Raw genomic sequence first — 12394 nt, forward strand, 5'->3', positions numbered from 1 at the left:
CTCCCTAACTTCTAGAGCCTCTCCTCATTCCTTACCCACCTGACATTTTTTGTCAGCATTGAATCCGGTTAGTGCTCCCTATATAATCTTAGACGTGTGCCTATTCACTGAAGCGTGGTGGATCTATCAAGTCACACATCCTTAAACAAACAAACAAACAAACAAACAAACAAAACCAAAACAACTCTCCCTATTTCTATGACACCAATGACTAATAGTTTCTAAGATGGCCAACACAAGGGTCTACAACTGGCCAAGGAGAAGAGAAAGAGCTTTTGGTGAGTACTGTGTATCCCTAAGTGGGAACATCTGTATCACACCACTCTCTCTTCTCAGGGATCAGGCATCACTGCAGAAGAGGAGGTGGAAAGACTGTAAGAATAGTCATAGAAGGGATGATTACAACAAAGCAACAATTTCCAGATAGAACAGAGCAGTTGAACATATATGTTCACAGCTGTTTTGACATCATAGACAAGACCTGTATAAACACAAACCAAAAAGAAGTAAAACTCATAGACTTTAAGGAATGTAGACAAAGAAATAGTCCTGGCAAATTTAATCTATTTTTGGTGTCTTCTTCCATTCTTATTTTTCTTGTTTTTATTTGATCTTCCACTCCATACCTATTATGTGCATAACTTCCAAGTTTCTAGACTATGCTTTTTGCTGATATGCATTTGTTTTTATCCTCCTACTTTTACTGATGATATAGAATTTGTTTTACTTTGTTGTCTATTTTTAGGCTAAACTGACCTTTTTACAACATGACCTAGCTAAAATCAGCATTACCTACCCCATTTCACTCTCTGGAGCTTATTTATATTTTTATTCTATTTGCAATTGTAAAACTTTCATAATTCAAATGTCGTTTATCTACCACCTCCGAAGAAAGAAAAATAACGACTTTACTAATCTTATGGAAAGTAAAATTGGTATCAGAACCTAAGTGTGATTATATATTGAGCAATCCTCTTTGCTTGGTAAAGAATAAGTCAATGGCTAATGTCACAAACCTATCCCAGTTTTTCCCTTCTTTACTTCATCTTGGGCTATAATTTCATCTATTGGGAAAAGCACACCAGCATGCAATGAAGTATAATTAACAGTAGATTTCACTCAGCTAGCATGATGACAGCACAGTGTTGCTGTAGGTGACTAAAACTACTCAAAAGGCAGCAGCACAGTGGATGTGGCAGTACGATGTCCTCACTACCAGCCTCAGTGTTCTAGATTCTCATATAAAAGACACTCATGCAACCTTATATTTAATATTCCTTAATCAGTTCAATGGCTGGGCCACTCCCAAACATCCACATGGCTAACACCTCCCCTCCAATATTCCTGAGTTATTACTTACAAAATTATATATTCCATCTTTGTTGCTGAGATGGGACGGGGGTGCGGGGGACTGGGGCTGTTCTTTCCCAGCTCTTACATGATAGCTATGCTCTCTCTCTTCTGAGGCTCTGAAGCTTGGTAGATCCTTTCCCAGCATAGTATTTCTCCTTTCTCTCTCTCAGTTCCCTTGCCCGGGACTCTGCCCAGCAGAGTCCATTGGTCCCTGGACAACTTTATTTACCAATCAGAACCAACTGGGGGCAGGTACCCTCAGCATCTTTCATACAGATTCTCAAACAATTTGGGGAACCCAAACAACATAATGCAAGTGTTAGACCAAATCCACCACACACAGGCACAGTGGGAGTCTAGACATAATAGAAAGTAAGTTGGATGAAACTAGCCAGGAGCTAGAGATCATGTGCTCAAAATACTTTTACTTGGTACCATGTGGCTTTCACAGAACGTCTCTTTGTGAATTTGGGAAAATAAAATCAGCAGCTTGTATTATAGATATTTCCAAAGACATCTGCATTCATATCTATAGATTTTTATAAACATCCATACTGCTTATTCCAGAACAGTGATCCATGAACAGACCTTTACCTGGATCTCTATATGCAGTTCATGGTGCTTTCAGCCTTGTCATGCTTCTGGCTAACATTACACACATGTGCCACCATGTTTGACTTTTTAAACTTTTCTAGTAAGTACTGGTTAAAGTTTAACTATGGAACCAAGTATGAATTACTAATTTCCCATTCACTTTGATATAAAGCACTCTCATGTAACTCATTTGAAATATATGAAATACTTATTAGGTTTACATTTAAAATTTATTACAATTTTTAAATTTTTAGTTAAAATTATTTCCCACCTCTCTTTTCTCTCACCTACTCCCTCCATTCCACCTTAAATTCATGGCCTCTTTTTCTTTCTGTCACACACATAAACATAAAAACATATTCTGCTGAATTCTTTTAGTATTGCTTGAGTCAATGTGATTTTAGGACTGATATCTGAGTGTTAGATAACCCATTTGGGGGCTCATCTTTGAGAAAAACAAATTATCACGCTCTATTATTTTTACATCATATTCTATTTACTTTTGGCCACACATATGCACATGCATGCCATGACATAGGTGTGGGTCACAGAACAAATTGTAAGATTCAATTATTTTCCTCCACCGTGTGGGTCCTGATGTCCCGAGGATCTGCAGCAGGTGCTTTACTCTCTGAGACATCTCACTGGTCCTATTATTTTGATTTTTTAGGTGACAAGTATTTCTTAGGGAATGATGAAGCATAAAATCATAGAACTGAAAATCTAGTGACAGTAAAAAATTAAACAGAAAACCTATGTTTAAGAGACATCTGAACATTGGAAACTAAACCTAGTGGCTGGCCAAATTTTAAAATGTTCACAAAAGATTAAGAGAAAGGATCTTTTGCTGCTTGATTGTGGCATGATTGGTCCACAGCAATACATCTGCTCAGATTGAACTTGGAGCTTGTCAGCACTCCCCAGACGCTCCCAGGCACACAACAAATGAATAAACCATCTATTCTGTCTACAACATACCCAGATAGAACTCAAAAGTTTCCGGAGAAATTTTACTAAGAAAGACAAATAAATGAAACAGCTCCACAAAAGATGTTCTCTAGAGATGGAAAGAGAAACAAAGGTGATGCTTGCAGAATTCAGATTTCTGAGGCAGTTCAGACTTTTGAGCTATTATTCTGTAACTGAAGCAAAGTCTACATAAACAAAACTAGGGACTCTGAATAGTGGGGTCAAAACCAAACAGCTACTTTAAAGGAGAAAATATAGAGAGTGATGTTTTTGAAAGGCTTTCTTTACTCTTACATTGATTAAAATTTTCTTTAGTAACACTTTAAAAGAAGTAAATAACAAAGAATTTACTTTATATACATATTCTGTGAAATCATAGTTTATGATTTTGTGAGTGTAGGATACCATAGCTTATAATTCTGAGAATTTGTTCACACTTGGTTTCATAATAATGAGTTATGTTGAAATAAAAATAAATTTCAGATGGTCCCTAAACCTAAAAGACTTTATATTAATAGTTTCTATTTTTTTAAGTACTTACACACTGTTGTAGCACCATGCCCAGAAGAGACAGATAATTTTCCAAAATAAAAAAATGAAGTAAATAACTGCAGGCTTCTTCAAGCTTTGAAACACTCCAATTCTCCTAATTATGTGACAGATGTGTAGGTCTGTGTTGGACAAAGTGTACTTAGGGGATGAATTCATCGTAGTGGGTCATGATCATGTCAATTATTTTAATGGAAAAATAAAAAAAGTAATATCCAAATCATAGCACATTAAAAATATCAAAACTCATTTCATTCATGAAACTTTGTATCAGTAGATACTGTGTGTGTGTCACATGATGCCCTCTTACTATGCTTTGACCTAATTCATTGGAAACACACTAATCATTATGTCCTCCTAACCTACAGCTATGAATATGAAAGGCAAAGTTAAAAGATTCCCCATAGAGAACAGATGTTATCCCATAGGCCAATTTTTATGGAAGATTTCCCATATTCCACCATTTTTTATTGTTGCATAAATATGCATCCATACATCAATGGAAACTATGATTAGTTTTAAGAAATATAGTGTACAGATTTTCTAAAATTGGCTTTGTAACTTAGAAAATATTTCCGTTGAAAGGTAACTCAACCAACAACTTTGACATCACCTAGTATCCATAAATTTATATATTGAGTATTTTGCCAAGGACTGCCAATAATGCCAAGAGTCATCATGTCTTGGAGGAAAGGTGCAAAGAGAATGTGAGACATATAGATTATCCTCTTAGCTGTAAGATTTTCTTTAGATCAACACTCAAGAACTATGTTGTAAATAGCAGAACAAAGGGAGTTTGAATCAACTGATCTTCACCTGAACACAAAATTTATTAATGAATATCAGAAAGAAGTTACAAGTATTTAACAACTATATCTGAGAAACTTTGAATTGACCTTTTAGTGCGCTGCTCTGTATGCATCCAAAAAAATGCTACTGATCGGTATTTTTCTCTTATAGATTGTGTGTGTGTGTGTGTGTGTGTATGTATGTATGTTTTAAAAAAATATTTGCAACAAGGTATTTTGAAAATGAAGCACTATGGATTGATACTCTTAGATTCTCATGCTAGTAAGAGTAGAGGTAATGATATACATATATATTTCCTTTATTAAACCAAACAATATTTTTTTGGCTCTTTTCTCAGTGTTATTGCCAATAGTCACTTATTTTCATACTTAATTGAATTTGGTAAGATGTTGATGAAATTGTGTCTTATTAAATAAGGCTCAACATTTTAAGTTTTAAAATAATTTTTTTTAGATTGTGAATGTGTTTATGTGCACATATATGTTATTGTGTGTGAGTCTGTATGTGAGTGCTCACATTCATGTATATGTACGTGGAGGCCAAAAGCCAATGTCGGGTGTCTTCTTTGATTGTTCTCCATCTAATATTTTGAGAAAAAAAAATGTGACTACAATAGACGTTTGTAAATTTGGCCACAATATTTGGCCAGCAATTTCTAGGAACAATTCATCTTGTTCTGTCTCCACAAACTATCAATAAAGACACAGCCATCAAACCTGGCTTTTTTATGCGTACTCGGAATCTACACTTAGTTCTTCCTGCTTTTATGTTAGGCTCTTCACCAGTGGAGACATTAGCTGGATGAAATGTATTTTTGATGGACATTTTTTTTTCTGTTACTGACACTTGGTTTTTTAAAATATGTGTAATCATAGCATGACTTTCATTTTAAATACATATATAGGGAAATACAAATCTGTAACAGTCCATGGAGCTAAGAGTATGACTTTAAAATATTCAGGTTTCATATCAGTTTCCTTCAAGTTAGACATTTTCCTTTAGTAAATTGATAAATATTCTAAAGTCCATTTCTATATGTTTGAGACCATCTATTAATGTCAATTAACTGCATTTATAATAACATTAATTATTGATTTATGGATGAATATTTACAGTCTTTTAGTTTGATTCTTTCATTTAATTTTCACGTTTTAACACTGTTTAAGTTAGATAAGAACGTCTTGGAGATCTAAGATAGACTAAATCAAATGGACAAGTTTAATAATCACTGTGTTAAAATATTATTATTTTCATCACAATGATTCAGTTACATGGAAACACATCAGCAAGCGGGTTTGCTTAAGTAATGCCAGGAGGAGAGACTACATGCTAACACTTTTATGTGTTTAGCTATTAGAAAAGAACCTTTAATCCCGACAGTAGATTGCTTTTCAACTGTATAAATCATTTATGTATATTTGTTTTATCTTATTCTGGGTCTCTAGATACTTCCTGTTTACTCTGAACCTCCCCAGCTGAGCTTACCAGAGAAGAAAATGATAAAATCTGGTTGATTTATCATTTCAACTGACTTGCAGGAAAAATTGGAAAATAATAATATAAAATCAGAATACAGGCAGGAGTGCCTTGGTATTTCAGTCATCCAGATGCAGCCCTTCAGAACAGTGAAGAGCTGAGGCCATCGAGCTAGTCCTAACAGATAAACAGAGCCCGTTGTATGAGGAGACAGGGCTCCTTCAGTGGATCTGATTGACAGCTAGTACAACAAGTTAATGCTGGAATTATGGAACCTTATTGGAACATCTCTTCTTTTTTACATTTTATATTTTTTTAAATTTTCCCCAGTATGCCTTTATACCATTTTAATTACATGCAAGTATTAAGGTCAGTTCTAGGTTGAGAGTCTAATAATTCAATAGATGCAAATAGTCAAGGAACAAATAAGACAATAAACACAAATAGTCAAAGAACAAGAAAGGCAATAAACAAAATTCCGTGAACACTCCTGTGATCACTGTTTCTAAGGGCTTCTCAGATTGACCAAAATATTTGAATCTGCTTCCCTGTCCTAGCTCAAAGTCATTTTTATGTCTGAAGCCTACTTCTTTGTTCTAGCCTAAGATTTAGATTCCTGCCTGAATTTACTTCTTGGTTCTAGCCTAAGATGATGTTATAAAAGCTCAAGATAGGAATAGACTATGTATGACCTCAGCCCTAGAGGAGCTTGAAGCCTAGACCTGGGATGAAGAAATTATATGAACCAAGTAATTTTGTGTTAGAAAGAGTGTCAGGTGCCTGCACTATGCTTACAGAATTACCATGTCCTATTCCAAAATGCAGAGGAAGTTATACACCTGGCTTATTTGTCATGACCCTCTCCCTTGTAATTGGCACATCTGTACTAAGTGCTCAGTAAATGCTACTTTCCTCTCTCCAATACATTTCAGAATTGCTATTTGCAAATTAAACATCACTGTTTTCTCTGCTCCCTGAATGAAAGATGGCCAGCTGCTTTATGCTCCCGTTGCCATCACAGAGCATACCATGAAATTGTTAGCTAATCCAAACTCTTCGTCCCTGTTGGCTTTAATTGGTATTTTGTTTATCACATCAACATGTAACTAACGCTTCTATTTCAAGGAATAAATAGAGAAACTTGCTTAAAAATGCTTTTTATCACTATTCCATCTTGCACCTAGTCTTTTCTTGGTTCATAGTATCTCACTTTGCAGTGTCATCTTTCCCAGTACTATAGTCATCTAAGAATATGTCAGGACTGCTAAGTCTCAACTTATAGTACATCCTAAGCTTCAGCTTATGATATCATAAGACTAGCTACTTATAACAGTGATCAATGAAGCCAAGCCTGCCTTTCCTCAGTTGATATATACATTTTGCCATTCTGTTTTCTATTTACCTCTTGCTATTTTTTCTAACATATGGCATGTATGCATCTAGGCATAACACTTTGGACTTTTGATTGAAGCAATTAACTTATTCCTTTACAGAGATAATTGTGTTGTAACTTATAATAAGAGCTACTTGAATCCCCATGAGAAGGAGATAACAAACACTGTCATTGTCACCACAAATATTATTTGATTTTATACATAAAATAAGCATGTTAAGGAATATCAATTTCTTTACTAAATATGATATTGCATCTAGAAAGAGGTTCTCAAACTTTCTAAGTTGCAACTCTTTAATGCAGTTCCTCATGTTGTGTAGACATTTACAGAACTGTAATTCATAACTAATTTGCTACTGTTATGAATCACCATGTAAATATCTGATATAAAGAACATCTGATACACGAGCCCTAAGAGGGTAACAACCAACACATTGAAGAACTTCTGGTCTAGGATTAGAAAATTCATGTGTTATAATTCAAGGTCAGCCAACTTTCTTCTTTGCTCATACCCTATGCTTTTATCACTTGGCCAGTACTTGTAAGCAGAATATAGTGTAATGAAAATGTTTTAAAATTTTAAATGGAAGGTATAACCATGAGCCTATAATGCCAGTTTAAGAGAGAAGAAAGGAAACAAAGAAAGAGAGAGAGGGAGGGAGGGAAGGAGAGAGACAGACAGACAGAGAACGAGAGGAGAGAGAGAGGAGAGAGAGAGGAGAGAGAGAGAGGAGAGAGGAGAGAGGAGAGAGGAGAGAGGAGAGAGAGAGAGAGAGAGAGAGAGAGAGAGAGAGAGAGAGAGAGAGAGAGAGAGAGAGCGCAAGCCATCAGTCTCAGGTCTCAGTGTTGGGACCATTGATAGCAATTTCAGAAGCAAATTCAAGCAGATGACACTGACCTGAGGAGATGTCGATTTGGCTTGTCTTGGTCTGTGTGGTGTTTATGTGGACACTCACTTTGCTCTCCACAAGGTCAATCTCCACATTGCCCAAGTTATCTGCAAAGTGACTGAAGAGCAAGAGACCACTGGGATTCCAAGTCCTAAACTGGAAACTGACTGAGAACAGGTCCTGATTAAGCCTGCCAGGTACCTCCAGATAGCTTGTCGCATTGAAGAAGACTGGAACTGTATAGGGCTCCACACAAGAGAAACTCAGATTCCCCTGCAAGCAAACAAACATCTCTGTGAGGCTATTGACAAAGAGCTGGTTCTACAAATTTCAAAGCAGAGTTTTAACCTGTACTAAACTTAAGGGCTAGCATCTCAGCCTGATTTAGTGCATGTATGGATCTGCCTGGAACTTCTTGAAGTGATAGACCCAATAAATGCAATAATTGGACTTCTAGTTTTGAGTGTAGCAAGCAACACCAATCAAAAAACTGACAGTTTACCTGCCTGCTGTGATGGGGAGACCACATTATGACTTTCTTTCATCTTTTTAAGAAATTGTCTTCTTTCATGTGCTTAGTAATTTGGGGATAGTATTATTTCTGTCTATATATTATATTATATAATGCATATACGCATTGTATTCATATGTACATCTACATTATCTCCCCAATGCCCAAATATTCTATTACAGCCCATTAACTATTAAATCTGAAACAAATTGTCTTCTTGAGGTAATATTTAAATTCACTTTGTTCTGTAACTTTGCAGTTTATTTTTTAAAAAGATATTTACCTTTCCATGGACAAGAAATGCCTAAGCAGAGCAACTGATTTGTTATAATTGACCACTTGGCTGTTGTATAGTGTTATAGGGTTGTGTCTCAGACAATTACAGAGCATTTCTGGGTAAGAGTGCTGACTGGTGAGCTAGTGCAGCAGGAGGATGTGGTTGTGAGAAGACAGGAAGTTTTCAGGAGCTGAGTGAATTTCACAGAAATAACAGCTACTAATATCTTTGTGCAAATTTCTTATAAAATGTTTTCTTTGATTGGATGTTTACAAAATGTTCTATTTCATGATTTTTCCTAGTGTTTTCTCTTTCTGTGCATATTCTACTACAAAAATTATTCTGTAATTGCCTATAAATAATTTGTTAAAAATAGAATATACTTGTAGATGCCATATATTTGCATATATGCATATATATGCATATATATACATATATATGGCTATTCAGTCTTCTCTAGTTTCAATAGTCATTGTTATAGTTGCCTTGGTAATGAGCTCCTATAGTTGGTACTCTGTAGTTTGAGTACCAAATGGATACATCTCAAAATCAACACTAAGTAAGACTTAGTTAGAACTAATATTTAACTTATTACATTTGCAAATAATAGAAATGATATTCTTATTATTTTGATTTATACCTTTTTTTCTGAAATTTCAATTTCTGAGAACAGTCAAAAGACCCTTGTGCCATTTTATCCAATGCTTAATATGCTTAAATTGTTTGTGTGTGTGTGTGTACATATAACAGGAGGACTGCGTGTGTTAGTGGGAATGAATAGTATCTGGGATATATGTTTGTGTGTTTGTATGTGATCATACACTGTGGTATATGAGTTTATAGTACATAGTTCATGTATATAATATATGAAGTGTTTGTGCTTGTACATATATTAATTGCTCTGTTAATGTGTTTATATGTATATATTATGTGCTTTTCTCTATGTATTATTGTATGTGACATGCATGTGTTTATTTGTACATGTGTATAATACATAGTGAATATGTGTGTTTGTGTGTGTGTTACTATGTGGTATGTAATTGTATATATTACATTGTTTACATTGGTCAACATTTATGTATTACATATGGTATATGTGTAGTGTGATTTGAATAATTGTTCCTACAGACTCATATACTTGAATATTTTTTTCACCAATAGTGTGGCCGTTTGAAAAAATTTTGGTAGGTGTGGCCTTATCAGAGGAAGGAATTGTGTCACAGAGATTGGGCTTAGATGTTTCAAAAAACCCTGTCAAGCTCTCTCTCTCTCTCTCTCTCTCTCTCTCTCTCTCTCTCTCTCTCTCCTCGCTTCAGATCAGAATGTAATTATCAATTATTGTTCCAGAGCCATGGTCCTCCTATGATTCTCACCATGAAGATAATGAACCAACACTGAAACTTTAAGCAAAATCTTAATTAAATACTTTCTGTTAAGAGTTGCTTTGGTCAAGGTCTTTTCACAACAGTAGAACAGTAATCAAGACAGTAGGTTTATGTGTGTACATGGTATGTGGAATATGTGGAGGCATGTATAGTATGCAGTGGGTGTTAGTGTGTGTATTTGCAGGTACAGAATATACAAAGTATGTATATGTGTTTGTATTTAGTGTAGGGGATGTGTGTATGAGTGTGGAAATAATATGAAAAATAATACAGACTTATGACAGAAGCCACAGTATTCATGTGATCATCTATATAGAGACTAAAATCTATACTTATCACTTAGAGTCATCTTGGAAAGTTGTTATTCCAGGTTAAGCCTTGATATTTATAACTTACAAAGTTTTCATGTTTTTTTAAAAACTTTATTTACATTCCAGATGTTGCCCCACCCCCCAGTCCACCCTCCCACAGTTTCTCATTCTATTCTTCTCCCCTCTTGTTTCACAGAGGGTGCTCCCTGCCACCAGGCATTCCCCTTCCCTGTGGCCTCAAGTCTCTAGAAGTTTAAGCATATCTTCTCCAACTGAGGCCAGACTAGGCCGTTCTTTGTTATATATGTTATATATGTTATATATGTTATATATGTGTCGGGGGCCCATATATGCTGCCTGGTGGGTGGCTCAGTCTCTGGGAGCTCCCTGGGGTCTGGGTTGGTTGAGACTGCTAGTCTTCCTATGGACTGCTCTTCCCTTCAATCCTTCCCCTAATTCAACTGCAGGGATCCACGACTTCGATCCAATTGTTGGGTGTAAGTATCTGTGTTTGTCTCAGTCAGCTGTTGGTAGGACCTCTCAAAAGACGTTCTTGTCTGTGTCCCTGGGTACTACAGACTTCCTGGGAGACAGGCAGGCTGTAGGGTTTGGGACAGTATCATGCCAGCTGAGCTGGCCCAGGTGGAGAAACAGACAGGAATTTCATATTTTCTTGTGGAATAATCTCACATTGCAGTGGATGTCCATGCACACTTTATCACAGTGTTGCTTTACAATAAAGCTATCTTTCTCTAATTCTATACTTTATTACTTAAAGTGGTCCAAAATTCAGTTTCTTATTGTTAGTGCCAACTCTTCACTATGTTTAAAGGAAATTTTCATCACAGAATCATTTCCTTTACACTAGCTTTACAACGTTTTCACTCTTACTGTTGTCTACTCAACGAGATGGGGCTTTTCATTTATCCAGATACTCTTTTCATTTTTGTCGTTTTCAAAGATAAGCTCAAATTAGGGAAAACAGGACCATCATAGCTCTTTTAGAGGCCGTGTGGAAAGTTAAGGAATTATCTCATTTGGTGGCTTTCAAGAGTATAGTCCTTATAATCTCAGGCACTCATGCCCCTATGTCAGTAGTGGATGAGAAATAGTTCCTGCCCAGGCAGAGCCATAGAGAAGCCCCATGATAAACATTTGTTACTATCTTTGGGCTAACTAGCAGTACATAGGGAGGCAGGAAGCTGAAACATCCTCATTATTTAGTCTTCTCCAAGAAATTTGAAGCCAGTCTCCACTCAGAAGAAACTCAGTGCGAGTTTTTGTGGCTCTCTTTCATTTTCCCCCAGAAAACATTTTTTTTTTTTAAATTTAAGCCACTATTTATTTATTACTAAGGTATTTCTTCTATATAACTTTAATGTTCTTCACTGACAGGTTCATATATGTATATAATTAACTATGGTTACTCTCATCTTCTCAAATCTCACTTCATCATTGTCATCCTCTCTTCCTTCTTATAAGTCTTAAACAGACAGTTTAATTCAGTAATCACTGGACACATAAGCTGGCCTGACTCAAAGTCAATCTGAATTTTGAGTATGTCAAGTCTCTCCACATTGTTGGTCAACATCTGCCTTACATTATTAAACTGAACCTAGATAGTGTTAAAAGGACTATTTGTTTGTTGTTATTCAATGCCCCTGGATCAATAGTTTGGACTCTTACCACATTCGAAGGCTCTAATTTCTTTCTTCGGGCCAGATCAGTAATATTGACACCATTGTAGTTGATGCCTTCCATGCAGCCCCTAAAGTTCTTTCTGTTACTGGAACTTGGCTTGCCAGAGAAAGGTATACCTCCAAATGTTATCTTAAAGAGAAAAAATAATTGTAAATATTTATATTTTCTTACAATA

General features: G+C 35.8%; 1 protein-coding gene across 1 annotated transcript in view; it reads right to left on the reverse strand.

The window, feature by feature from the left end:
* Positions 1 to 12394, reverse strand: part of Cntnap2 (contactin associated protein 2) — a 1965545-nt gene that overhangs the window by 1128255 nt on the left and 824896 nt on the right. Inside the window, exons 7-8 of the mRNA XM_034518882.2 lie at positions 12205 to 12348; positions 8043 to 8307 (exon numbers count right to left, since the gene is read on the reverse strand). Of these exons, the coding sequence (XP_034374773.1) occupies positions 8043 to 8307; positions 12205 to 12348 (409 nt within the window). The remainder of the gene's footprint in view (positions 1 to 8042; positions 8308 to 12204; positions 12349 to 12394) is intronic.

Source organism: Arvicanthis niloticus, chromosome 15 (assembly GCF_011762505.2).
Source record: "Arvicanthis niloticus isolate mArvNil1 chromosome 15, mArvNil1.pat.X, whole genome shotgun sequence".
Lineage (NCBI taxonomy): Eukaryota > Metazoa > Chordata > Mammalia > Rodentia > Muridae > Arvicanthis > Arvicanthis niloticus.